This window comes from Erpetoichthys calabaricus, chromosome 3 (assembly GCF_900747795.2).
Source record: "Erpetoichthys calabaricus chromosome 3, fErpCal1.3, whole genome shotgun sequence".
NCBI classification, from domain to species: Eukaryota; Metazoa; Chordata; class Cladistia; order Polypteriformes; family Polypteridae; genus Erpetoichthys; species Erpetoichthys calabaricus.
This window is the reverse complement of record NC_041396.2, coordinates 79,920,913-79,935,351: the sequence shown is the minus strand read 5'-3', so window position 1 is coordinate 79,935,351 and position 14,439 is coordinate 79,920,913. Positions and strand designations below refer to the sequence as shown.

The following is a 14,439-nucleotide window of genomic DNA, read 5'->3' as shown; positions in this document are numbered from 1 at the left end:
AAAATGGCCTTACAGGAACATTAACAAAATTATGAAAAAAATTTACTGCCGGTAACATAATTTTGTTAATGTTCCTGTAAGGCCATTTTGGTGTGGAATTTCGATTATGTGTGCCTCAGTTTGTTATACATATTTCATACAACATATTCACTACATTCAAATGACTTCAAAAATCAACAAAATAGTGCAGAATTGCAAAAACAACCTTCAAAACCATGAAGTCATAATGTGCTGATGAAATTGACGCTTATACATTGCACTGAGAGAGGAGGACATTACAGTTTTCTTTAACCTTGCACTTCAAAGTAAAACTAGACATCATATCCCAGATGTCTGTGTTTTACTAATGTTACCCTTCTCTCTAAAACATCAATAATTTGATACATTTTTTACAAGTACCCACCAAACACAAATCCTAACCCACACAATTCTGGGATACAAATTGCTTGGTTAAATCAACAACCTCTGTGGTGTGGGAGCAGCATTTTTCAGTAAACTTTGTGTCACATGCTGAATCAACTGTTTTCACATTTTTGGCCGTCAGTGCCTGTAACCTCGATTAGGAATTTTGGATGGGTGAGAACCTTAAAACTGTAAACAATCACGAGTCCCAGAGAATGAGACTTCCTGTGTCTACACTACCACCCTGGTGTTACCTGACCAGTTTAGTGGCCTTCATCCTCTGTATCCAGTGACAGTGAAATACAAGCCCACGGGTCTTTTTCTAATCATTCCCCACTTTGGAATACTAAACATCAGCCATTCCACAGCCCCAGAAAGTTGTATAGCTCCTTTGAGGTCACCTGTGTGTAATAGCCATACACTTGAGCACTTAGTGCTAAAGCTGCAGAGTCATCACTTAACCTTCAAGATGGATTCACCACAATGTTGCATCTAAACTCTTGTATGCTATAAAAAATGTAATAAAATCCAGATGAAATGAAAGCCTCAGCAAGGTGTGTGCTTATACTGACAGGCTGCAGATGCCATTAGGCATATGAGGCTTTTAGAGCTTTCACAGAGTATCAGGGAGAGTGACAATCTCAGCAATGCCATACCAGTAATGCCTTTAATTAGTGATGACTTAATGCACACTGTAGAGTGTGCAGAATAGGGAAAATGGCCAGCTTAGCATGCAGCCTGCTTGACCTATGTAGGGGAACCGGTGGGGATATGTGCTGCTGATGGCGCCGTCTGCACTGAAAGAAGCCATTCTTTTTATTAAGTCTGTTCTACACTTCTGAGGATTTAAAGAGTACACACAGAAATTGGGCAACTGTTGAAATTCTGTACCTTAAGTATGCTTCTGGACCTCAGGCCACTTGCCCTCTCTCCTTAACATCCATCTATTTTCCAACCTGCTCATCCAATTTAGAGACATGGATCACAGGATCTTATCCTGGCAGTAGTGAATGAAGGGCAGGAAACAAACCAGGATAGGGCATCAGTCTACTACAGAGTGCACACGCACACACACACGCACAAACACACTAACTCATATTGGATGACTGCAGAATCCTGAGTTTGTTTCCTGACCTAAACACTGCATGTTTGGAGTTTGCATATACTTGCCATGTCTCTTTAACATGAAGTTTCCCTCTCATAGACACAAAGGCAAAAAAAAAAAAAAACGTTCCTTGGCAAAGGCCTTTCATGGTGAAAAACGCTGCAGGTTATTCCTTAATGTCCTGCTAAATCTGCTGAAGTTTCATGAAGTGAGAGAAGCACCTTGTTCTCATCATGTCAGTTAAGTGGCACCAAATCTTCCTGGGAACATTTTATTTTAAAGTGTCTATTATATCAGGTACATTGTGTGCTGCTGAGCTTGTAAAACACTGCCAGGCTGTACTGTTGATAAAGTAGGTCTGTGACTTGGGTGTTAATTGTTATGTTGAGCTACAACTAACTTAACCAGTGTAGAGTGGACCGCTGATATAAGTGATGGTCTCCCAAGTATTCTGACTCCCTTTTGCCTGATTGGTGGGACTATAAAGTGAAAAGGATATGTAGTCCTAGGCTGGAAACTGTGGATTGAAGCAAAATCTGGAAATCAAAATGTTCTCCAGGGTTCTCCAATTCCTATACATTAGCCTGCTGCAGTCAACAAAACTATACACATTGACTATATACAATACTGAGCCATGGTCTTATGCCACCAAAGAAATTTATTGTTAAGCAAGATATCTGGACATTTACTTGTGAAATCATTATTAGAATAAATACAAACACTGATATGATAAAAAGTAACAGGAATGTTTTTTTGTTTTTGACAAACTTATCCAAAACTCTCCTTGATGTATCCAGGACATTCCATGTATTTCTTGAATTTTACCCGTAGCACACCTGATTGAAATTAACAAGGCTGTGAATAGCCGAATCAGGTTAACGGTTTATCAGATAAATGCATGTATCGGATTGTAGTAACCACATCTTCTAGAATGCATTGATAAGAAGACTGTAAGTTGACAGACAATAAATCATAGTTTTGTATCAATCAACAAGTCAAATGTCAGGAAGCAGTAGTACACAGAACTGGATCTGAAGATGTGGTGTTCGAGCTGTGTTAAAAACTGTGAAGGAAACAGGGCAAGTCAAAGACAGAAAACACTGTGGAAGACCCTACAGCTGTCTTCATCTGATAAACAGTATACAGGTCGCTTCCTTAAGGGACAGAAGGAAATCCAGTGAAGTCATTGATCAGCGTCTGGCATGTGGCACAAAATCATATGCTTTAATTGTGGAAGGAAGTCTTAAAAGAAATTGTCTTAAAACATTCCTACAGAATGGCAGCAAGCAGAGTAGATTGCAGAAATTCATATACTGTGGAATGTACAAATATGCATTTCACACCCTGGGGCCTGTGGGGGTCTTAATCTGGTCTTGCTGCAACTCACTTCTTAATTAAGTAGATAATACATAAGAGCTGATACTTGTCATTCATTATGTTCATCATTCATCAGCTTTTCCTAAAAACCAAATTCATCCACCAAAGCATATAAAATGCCTAGTCAGGGACTGGACAATATTAATAAAAAGAGGGCCACATCACAGCACAAGTTCTCAGTAGAGTACAAGCTGTATATGATACATATTGTGAGAGATCTCATATCAGATCTGCAGAACAGCCGCAAAGATACATCTGTGGCTCTCAGCAGGGATACAGCATAGAAAAAACTGGCAGCATCTTTCAATGCACTATTTTCCAAACTGGCAGCCAAGCATCTTCTTATTAGGGAAACAGACTCTACATTTTTTACTGCTTAAATGTAAGTTCTTATATCACACAATATAAATATTTCCATTCATTGCTTGTGATTCAGTATCACTTCAGTCCAAATATAAATGTAAAATATGGTTTCCATATTTCTTGATGGCATATTTTTGCTTTTTCGGGTTCATAACAGTCTTTCTGATGCATGCATAATTAATTTTGTAACATTACAAAACCATACTGTCTGTTAAACCTGCTTACAAGGTGGTCAAGAAGCACACTGCAATTGCACTTAGTCTTAGTCCACTGCTAGTCTACAGCTCTGCAACAGTTAAACTTGAAAATTTCTCTTGTTTCTAAGACCAGATCAGCACAGTATCATTCCAAGCTGATAGCGCATGGCAAATGACCTACCCAATCGGATTTATTGTGTTGGGGACACAACATTTTATTTCCTAGGAAATGGGATGACATTATATTATTTAAGCTTGATTTATGGAAGTAACTGTTGAATACAAATAAACATGTAAGAATCCAGATTTGAGATTCTGGTTACCTGCTTATTGCATATTGCTCCTACCAAAGTTTGCTTAAACTTTATCAATGGGACAGTGTGAAGTGGGCAAAAGGTTGCTGAAACCTAAATGAGTTGGACAACACACACATACATGCAGCCCAATTACATCATTCTGAAAGAAAACTTGTGAATCCACAGAATATGGAACATGACAGTACCTGAGGCTTTAAAATGATTCAAAGCTTGGAAATAAGTGCAGAAATTGAGAAACGGAAGGAGAATATCACCTGGATTGGCTGAGAATGAAGAAAGGAGCATTGATGAGCCTGATGAATGACCTTGGTCCTTTTAGTGACAGACGTCAAAGGATTTTCCTCAGTAGTCTCTTAAGCTCAGGTGCTGTATTTGTGAGGAAGTCTATGAGCATGTGGGACAGGAAGGGGAAGTAAAAGTGGAAAAAACAAGTCAGAGCTCAAGGGTAAGACAAGGCCGAAGGAAGTCCTGCAGGTGGCCGAATACTGTAATGCAGTGGCACCGGATATTCAGCTCCACTGCAGTGAAGTCTCTCCTGTGTGAACACAAATCCAACTAGAGGATATTTTAAAAGTCCTCCTCTGGGGAAGACTGAAGGAAGGAAATAAGAAGAGCAACTTCCCTGCAGAGCATTGCCCACCTGGCACCTTGCTTAATGACTGTGCTGTTGCAAATTAATTTTCAAAATGCTTGAATTTGATGTGTGACACATTAGTTAGTGGTATTGCTTTCAAGTTCCAGGAGACTAGATCAGGATCCTGGCCTTGTTACTTGTCTGTGTGTAGATTTCACAATCCCCTTTGTCTTTGAGTAATTACATTTTTCTCCTACATCCCAAAGTAATGACAGACAGCTTAAGTGACAAGTTTAAATTGGTTTGCAAGTGGTTATGCTGTTTGATAAACTGGTACTCCGGTTACAAAATGTATGGATGGAGACTGAGCGAGAGAGAGGAATTTCCAGTCATAGGCCAGCTTAGTTGTTGGCAAATGGTAAAAGTGATAAGTTTACATTCATAGTTATTGTTTATTGGTTGACATGTCCAGGAAGCGAAGTCAGTTTATTTTTTTATGTGGTTACCTTCTTGTGTTCTTTTAGTAAGGCTATGCAAATGTTTGGATTTAGTCAGTTGAAAGTGAACTAGTAATTTAAGGAGTGTGAAATTCACTAGTTCAGTTACTGTTTGTGTGGTGCTTGCATGTTCCTATGTCATGTGTTTGTTTTTTTTTCAGGTACTGCAATTTTGCTCTCACATCCTATGAACATGTGGATTAGATTGATTAGCAACTATAAACTGGCACTGTACGAGTTAATGTGAATGCCCTTTGATGGCCAAGCAGTCCAACCAATGCTACCAGAATATGGCCCATCTCCCTGCTTCCCAGAAACGGATTTGAAATTAAATGGGTAGATTATGTCTACGCTGGCCTAATATGAATGATTGTGTGAGTTTGCATACACAGTGAAGTGGTGCTCCGTCCAGTGATGGTGTCTGCCTTGCATGCTTAGTAGCCAGGATAAAGTCTAGCTTTTTACAAACCTGAATTTATTAAATAGAATCAGAAAATGAATGGATGGATAGATTACCTTATTTTTCCAAACAGCAGTAGTTCAGTGATCATTAAAGCTGAAGAGATGCTCAGTGAGCTTATATTTATTAATTAAAAAAAAATGCACCTTCCTATGGGTGGCACAGTGGTAGCACTGCTGCCTCGCAGTACGGAGACCTGGGCTCGCTTCCCGGGCACTCCCTGCGTGGAGTTTGCATGTTCTCCCTGTGTCTGCATGGGTTTCCTCCGGGTGCTCCAGTTTCTTCCCGCAGTCCAAAGACAAACAGGTTAGGTGCTTTGACGATCCTAAATTGTCCCTAGTATGTGCTTGGTGTGTGAGTGTGCCCTGCGGTGGGCTTTATTCCCGCCTTGCGTCCTGTGCTGGCTGGGATTGGCTCCAGTGGACCCCCGTGACCCTGTGTTAGGAGATAAAGGGTTGGACGATGACTGACTGGCACCTTCCTATTTCAGCTGAAATGCAGTCATACAGTAAATGGTTAAAATAAAACAACTGTGTTTGTTTGGTGGATTGGAGATTCAGAGAACACAATATCCACACATTCAAAATGAGAAATACTGGTGGTTGTATGACCAGTTATTTTTACTTTAGTAATCATTTAGCATGCAGCAAAATAATGCAGTGGCTTGTTGGTAGAGTGGTATATCATCCGTGGCTTGTTTCAGACTTGTTCACAGGCTGTTAGGAAATGTTTCTGCACCTCTGAGCTTTGTATTATGTGCTTCAGTAAATGGGTGGATAATTAAAAATATCAGCAACATATGTAAAAGTAATAAAAAGAGCAGTACAGCAGCCCAAAGTCTCTTGCATCCCAACTACCAAGCACTAGTGACCATAAGAACAGAAAGATAAAAAAATAAAAGTTGTCTTGAACAGCAGCCTTATAGTACCATAAATCAACCAAACAACAAGATGAATTGTGGACTCTAGCAGTGGAAAGCTCCAAGAGGACCGTAGTAAAAGATGACATTCTAATTCTGGAAAGGTCTACTTAATGATTTAAATGTCATTAGGAACATTCACAACAAAAGCTCTCTAATTGGAGCAATGAAGGAGTTGCTATTCAAAAGAGACCTGGCCAGTGTGGGTATGAAGTATGAAGTCAACAACTAAAATATGTCCCTGGCACTAAATATTCAGTAGGAGTTGCTAATAAATTCACTACTATCTTGCAGGAGGAACAGAACTATTCCCCAGCAGTACTAGGTTGAAGGCAGGAAATGGAGGGGTGCCTATTCTAGCAGCATTGAGTGCAAGGTGGAAACTAGCACTGGATAGGCAATGCTCACACATACCACCCTAAGGACAAATTTACAGCTGCCAGCTGACTTACAGACCATGCCACATTATGCAACTTTTCTAGCGATTTTCAGTCACAGCCTTTGCTTGCATAATCGTAGAGGAACCAGATGGCGGAGCACTCCTCTGAAGGCCAGTCCCGTAATGTGACATACCCAATGATTCACTCTGTCTACTCTGTGACTTGCCCTGACAAAATCAGACAGGTCTGTGTCCATGAGAGCTGTCAACCAATAAATGCTCATCTGGAAGTACAGTGCATATAATGCAGTGATGAGGAATAAGGAACATGGGTATTTTAGACCTCACAAACAGAAGAGAGGCTTGTCTGTCTGATGACTTGTGTTTTATGCACCACAAGAGAATTGAAAAAGTAACAAAGGGCTGAGACTGCGGTCGAACTCACTGTAGCTGTTAACTCATCATACAGCACCGGCTCCATCAGACAGCACGTAATTGACTGTCACAAAAAGGGGGCGAGGATGACTATGCTGGAATGTCGGTATCCAGTCAATAAATTTGACATGCCCAGTGATTTTCATTTGTGTAAACTGACGTGGTCTGGTGACAAGATCAGTAACCCCATGACCAGAAGTTGCATAATGTGACATGCATTGCTTTGGCACATACTCAAAGAGAAACACACCATACACAGAGAAAAAGGCGCACTCCACAAAGACAGTGACCAAATACAAGATTTGGAGCCAGGGTGCTGAACCCATCAGACAGCATCACTAATCCTTTTATTGTACCCTAAAAGATAAAATGTCTGCTATCATTTTTATATGCTTAGCTCCATTAAGACTTATCCCTTAATATCATTGCTTTTTGGATAGAAAAAATCCCTTATGCAGATATCAATGCAGTATGCTTAGATTACAATACACAAAAAAAAAAAACATAAATCAAATTGGGTGTGGCCAATAGCAATGTTGGAACTCATGGCCATCAGTTAAGTGGCATCCATTAGTTTAAAGCAGGAGTTCTGATAGCTGCAGTGAAATGATGGCTTTTGTTTCAGTTCAACAACTTAATCAGAAGTCAATAATAATAATAATGGAACATGTTATCAAATTTATTGGCTTGTTAGTGTTTTCTTCCCCCACCATAGGTCACTCTTATATTATAGATTTTTGTTTATTAAGAATATTATGCAAATGTTTTATAGCTCAGAGCAGATTAATAATTATCAGTCCTTCATATTTTTCTTCTATTTATTTACAAATATTTTATTAAAACTTCATGACAAACACATAGCAGGGGCCAGTCCATCTCAGAGCACATTCATGAACACGCTTGTCCAGTTTTGAGCCACTGTTTAACCTAACCTTTAACATATTTAGTACTTAGAAAAAAATCCACACAGACACCAGGAAAAACATCCAAACTTCACAAAGAAAGCCTCAATTCCATTTTCTTAAAATGAGAAGCATGCTTCTGAGAATGACTGCCCAAATTTTAAAAACGTGGATGAACTAACCAAAAGAAAATATATTTGGAGAATGTGATCATGTAGGAATAAAACACATTACTACTTGACAAAATCAATGGGGATAGAGTCAGCGTTGATTCGACATTCTATTGAAATTGTGGGTAGAAAAACTATGGACGCAAATTATTGCTACCAAAGTCACAGGTGATAAAAGGACAAAGGAAAACTGCTCTGATTTGAATGAAAAATGTGTGGTAAATAAAAGGATTTCAAGTGCCATATGGGGTGTGGGCCTGGATGTTTTTGAGGGTTATCCATTATGTAAATATGAAGAAATTTTTAATCAAGCGACTTTAAAACAACCAGTCTATCTATCTATCTATCTATCTATCTATCTATCTATCTATCTATCTATCTATCTATCTATCTATCTATCTATCTATCTATCTATCTATCTATCTATCTATCTATCTATCTAATTCCTTAAGTAGGCTGATGCTAATTTGGGTTGTTTCCTTCAAGTTCCTTCACAGGGTTGTAGTGATAAGCTGAGTACACAAATACAGCTATTTGTGCCTCAGCTTCAACTTTAACTTGAGCAAGTGGAGTTTCTGCAGGTTAGACATCTTATATTGTACTGCATTGCTTCATTACAGGTAGTGGCTGTTGCTTTCACTGTTTATTCAGCTTGTGTGTTTTTGATTTTAAGAAGACATTATGTGCCTTTCAAGTGAAAGACTCTGAGATACAGAATATTTCAAGCTGTAAGTCTTACATGCTTATGTATGAAATATGCCATTATTAAGGCTATGTGCACAGATTCTGAAATAAAGGCTGCTATCTTCTCTGTGTTGTTTTACAAGCCACCTTTTAAGTGATCTTCCCAATCAATTCCCACCCATATGTTCCTTTGTAGCAATAGACAGATTTTGAATTCTTTTTCCTGATTTGTGCTTGTATCTTTTCAATCGCTTTACAGGTTTAAAATCTTATTGTGTTGATACGCTTCTCTGTCCAATTAGAGGTCACTTGGCACCAGCCTCAGCAAGGTGGAACTTGTTACTTTTGTATTCTTGGTTCATCAGTGAAGAGGATGGCAACCACTCAATCAGAATTTGTTTGATTAAAGGCTTAAATAATTAAAAAAGAAACACAGTGATTAAAATTCTAGTGATCACTGTCAACATCTGTGTGCCAGCCAAGGCCCTACAGTAGCACAAATTATAGTGAGCATTACTTTCAATATGCTGTGCCAATTATAAAGTAAAAGCTGTTAGGAGAAGATGGACTTTAGAAAGCTCTTCTCATACACTATGCTTATTGTCAGTCTGTCCTATATTTTATAGTGCCACTCTACCTCTCATGGTCAGACCAAAATAATGTAGGTGTGGAGAATACAACCAGCAGCATAATGCTGATAAAGCAGGGAATGGTCATGGTGTGTTGAAGCCCCGGGTCTCATCTCTTTCTTTCTGTCTATCTCTCTCTTTCTTCCCTATGGCAGCTGTCTGGAGAACACAGTGTGCTATGACAGTGATGACGCCAACCCACGTAGTGTGTCTAGTTTATCCAACCGGTCATCCCCCCTCTCCTGGCGCTATGGCCAATCCAGTCCTCGACTTCAGGCCGGAGATGCTCCTTCTTCAGCGGGAGGATACCATGGCCAAGGAGCACAGTATGCAGCCCATACAATGCCGATGCGCAGCTCAAGCCGACTGAGTCACATATCCCGCATTGAACTAATTGAAAGCTTGGATTCTGATGACACTGACCTAAAGTCTGGATACATGAGTGACAGTGACCTCCTGGGTAAAAGTTTGCCTGATGACGAAGATGATGATCTTACTAATGGGTAAGCAAATGAGCTTTATTCTTGCATTATTTACCACAAACAAACACCATCACATTCAGAGTGGTGATATAATGCTAACTTGTAAAGTCGTGTAGTGCTGGCAACATACCAGATAGTTTGTCTCATCTATCTTGATCTCTTAGTTCATTTTAATTGTGACATTGCTTCTCTGGGTTTCCTGCATGGTCATCTGGGGGGTCTGAAGCAGTTCTGCAATATTCTTTGGATTTATCTCTTGCCTTCAGAATCAACCTAAAAAGGTTAGTAGGCCCATTGTGCACATTCAGCCAAGATTGACTTGGGAATCACAAGCAAGTCAACAACAGGACATTCTGGATTAAATATTGAAATGGGCAAAAGAGGTAAAAGACATCCAACTTGAAGACAAAGTGACAGGCCAACAATAAATGTGTTCACTTTCTTCTTTACTGCAGTTTTAATGCTGGCAATCTGAGGGATATCATCAAGGTACCAGCCAATGTGACTAAATAAGGAACTCAAAAACAAGATGGGACAGTAGACTCAGGAGGCTTATTATGTCTGTTGTTCCAATAGTTATGCATTTTAGCAGCAAACACTGGGGGAGTAGCACATGTTTTTGCGGTTTATCTTTGATTTTTTATATTATATTCAGTTCAGTTTTTTGTATAGCTCTCTTTACTGGCTACAGACTTAGAGCTCTTACAGAAGCTTATAGCTATTATGTAATAACAGCAACAGTCAAAGAATACATGATGTATATATGTGAACACAAAAACTAGGATTAACACAATATAAAAGAGAACAATTTTGGTTTGATTTATATTAACAAATTATGAAAATGTAAGTGCATTAACATCATACTAGATATGGCCAGTTGAAAACAGAGAAGAGGGAAACAAAAACTCTAGTCAACTGCATTAGTGGAAAAAATAACCTTTGGGGGTCTCTGGTCAACCATAACAGACAAAGTCAGACCAGTTCAATATTCTTGTGATTTAGGCTTGCTTGTCATCATCCTAGTTCTGTTACTTCTTCAATATAATAAATGCATGTTGAACAGTCTAATAATGATTGCTGAAGCCAGGTGTATAATATATATGTCAGGAGACAACCATGAGTGAATTTTGCTTAAAGCTGGGTATGAACATCTAGAGGACTCAGTGAAGTGTCACATTTCTAAACTAACTAGCACTAAAAGTAGGGGAGGTGATTTTCAGTGCTCTCGAAAAAGTACACATAAAAAGTCTCCTAAAAAACCTTATTAGACATATAAATGTGTTTCACATGTGCAGAGAGCACATGGCACATATTATAAATAAACAAAGACTGATGCAAGGAAAAAACTTTTCTGTAACATCAGATTATACATTGTCACTCAACAACATCAATGGACGAATGGTAAATGTGAATGATACATTGTTGTAGATGCTATATGCTCTCTGTTGTTCAGCGTTACGATGATAGTGTACTAGTTGATGTAAGCTTGAAAGAATAGCCAGTTATATTCATGAAAACATGAACTGCAAAATATGGATTTGATTAAATGATGTGCCGCACTCCATCAAAAGGACTGCATATCTAAATGAATACCTACAGAAATTAAACATTACTGTCAAATTGGAAATTAAAAAATGCCATGGTGTTATGTCATTAATTGGCTGAAAGATATCATAGCAGGCAGAGGCTCTTCTCAAACATTTGGAGCCCAGTGGCTGTGGTGTGTATTTGTGTATGTGTGTGTCTGTCTATCTGTCTCCACTGTTGCAGCACTCACTACAAAGTGCAAATTAATTATTAAGCGGATTTTTTATTTTCTCTCAGCATTAAGTCTTTTGTTCAGTATCTTTTGCTCTCTCCATGAAACCATGGCATCAGTTTAAAATGCACAGACTGGAGAAATTAAGGAAGGGTGTTCTAGGAAGAAGCCCTGTGAGCGTACCCTTTACAACTCAATATTTTACAGTGATTTACTATTCAGTTTTTAACGGGTTGTCCCCAGATGTACATTTTCATTTGAGAATCACATCTGGCCCCACAAGACTAATAATAAGAAGACTGAGTTATTGCATCTTTGGATTCCAAGGGTCCTGGTATCTCTGTATCATCCTGCCTAGGCAGGAGTAGCATCTTAGCAATGTAGCAGTAACACCAAATTTCACAGAAAGATACCAAGAAGAGAAAAAGAATAGAGGAAGGTCAGTAACAGTTTATAATGCTTTTGCCATATTTTTATGCAAATAAGTAACAAATAGAAATGCAACCTGAATAGTTAATCACCAGCTCGTATCAGTAGTCTACTACAGTAAAGTAATGTATCTTTAGATTAGATTTAAAAGCTGAGGACTACGGAACATTCCACAACTTTAGGATCCTGCCTCTAAATGCTAGTTTTTTTATCAATTCTTAGAAACCTTAATAGCCCAGCAATATTTGTGTATTGTTCAGTTCAGACAGATAAATAGGGCTTAGGGTAGTTAAAGGTATTTATGTAAGAAGAAGGATTTTTAAATCAGCCCTTAACTGAAGTCAATGTAAAGACTTAAGGACATGAATTCCTTAATACTTGTTAGTTCTAGTAATGATTCCTACAGCAGCAATACCGCTCTTTCCAAAGTCACATAATAATAAGTAAAGTGTTACAAAATGTCTGTTTTTAGTTGGGTTAAGGTGTATGTTGTGTGGAGTTTTTCCACAGATCACTTACATAATTACTAATCTATACTAATAAAAGGCAAAGCCCTCACTGACTCACTGACTGACTGACTGACTCACTCACTCATCACTAATTCTCCAACTTCCCGTGTAGGTAGAAGTCTGAAATTTGGCAGGCTCATTCCTTACGGCTTACTTACAAAAGTTAGGCAGGTTTTATTTCGAAATTCTACGCGTAATGGTCATAACTGGAACCTGTTTGACTGACTCACTCATCACTAATTCTCCAACTTCCCGAGTAGGTAGAAGTCTGAAATTTGGCAGGCTCATTCCTTACAGCTTACTTACAAAAGTTAGGCAGGTTTTATTTCGAAATTCTACGCGTAATGGTCATAACTGGAACCTGTTTGACTGACTCACTCATCACTAATTCTCCAACTTCCCGTGTAGGTAGAAGTCTGAAATTTGGCAGGCTCATTCCTTACAGCTTACTTACAAAAGTTAGGCAGGTTTTATTTCGAAATTCTACGCGTAATGGTCATAACTGGAACCTGTTTGACTGACTCATTCATCACTAATTCTCCAACTTCCCGTGCAGGTAGAAGGCTGAAATTTGGCAGGCTCATTCCTTACAGCTTACTTACAAAAGTTAGGCAGGTTTCATTTCGAAATTCTACGTGTAATGGTCATAACTGGAACCTGTTTTTTGTCCATATACTCTAATGGAGGAGGCGGAGTCACGTATCGCGTCATCACGTATTACGCCTCCTACGTAATCACGTGAACTGAAAACGAGGAAGAGATTTACAGCACAAGTCAAACGCGGGAATGAAGGTAAATGACGTTAATTGTTGACTGTCTTTTAATACTGTGTACTTGTTGAGTGTCTTTTAATACTGTGTAAGCATACATATTAACACATGTGCAATTAAACGTGTGCATTTACGGGGTGATTTCTCAGGCTTAAAAGCTCGCCTTTTATTAAAAAGGTAAATGCAAACTCTTTTCATTCTGAAGGGCACAAACCACGTTAGATTTCAGCCGTTAAACGCGCAAAAATGTCAGTACACCAGATAAATAAGCGCAACATATTATCAGTTGTATTGTATGCTTACAATACATATAGAAATGTGTTAATCGTTAACTAATATTATGGGATGGTGTTTTTCGACTCGTGCTTTGATTTAAACGATTGCATGTCTTGGTGGATTTGCGTAGCTTATTGTCAATATCTTTACAGCTCTTTTTAAGACTTCATTTAAAAAGGTTTTCTTTTCTTCTTAATAAAAATTTAAAAGCAGTACTTCGCCGGTGCGAAGCGCTCACTTCACTCCCTTACGGGAATCGAACCTCGGACGTCAGCGCTAGAGGCTAAGCCCCTAAAATTGCGCCACGGCGTGTGGTTCGTTTATTTGACAGCATGTAGATCGGGGTAATTACATTCACGGCATTCGTAGTCTGATTCACAATCTGATTGTATGGGTGGTTACCTACTAGGTAATGCTTATGGTTAGCCAGCAAGTCATCTCGAAGTGATCACTCGAGTGAACGCAGCTTCACAAAAAAACAGATCCTTAAGAAACTGTTATTGGTATTTTTTCCCTCAATTTTAAAAGGTTTTCTTTTCTTCTTAATAAAAATTTAAAAGTAGTACTTCGCCGGTGCGAAGCGCGGGGATTTCAGCGACTGACGCATACAGACAGATTCATGAGTGCAGGTACTTCGGAAAGAAAGCACCGTGTAAACCTAAACTTTAAATTAAGTTCATAGACCTACAAAAGTTTGCCATTGATTTGAGGCAAGATTGCTTTTCTCATGTACAACTATACGTTGCATTCTTAACAGTAAGCTTGCACGGCTTGGTCATATTACAACCTGAGTGCTGAACTGAC

General features: G+C 38.8%; 1 protein-coding gene across 1 annotated transcript in view; it reads left to right on the top strand.

The window, feature by feature from the left end:
- Positions 1 to 14,439, top strand: part of LOC114648132 (neuron navigator 1-like) — a 249,027-nt gene that overhangs the window by 50,588 nt on the left and 184,000 nt on the right. Inside the window, 1 exon segment of the mRNA XM_028796973.2 lies at positions 9,566 to 9,913. Within this exon segment, the coding sequence (XP_028652806.2) occupies positions 9,566 to 9,913 (348 nt within the window).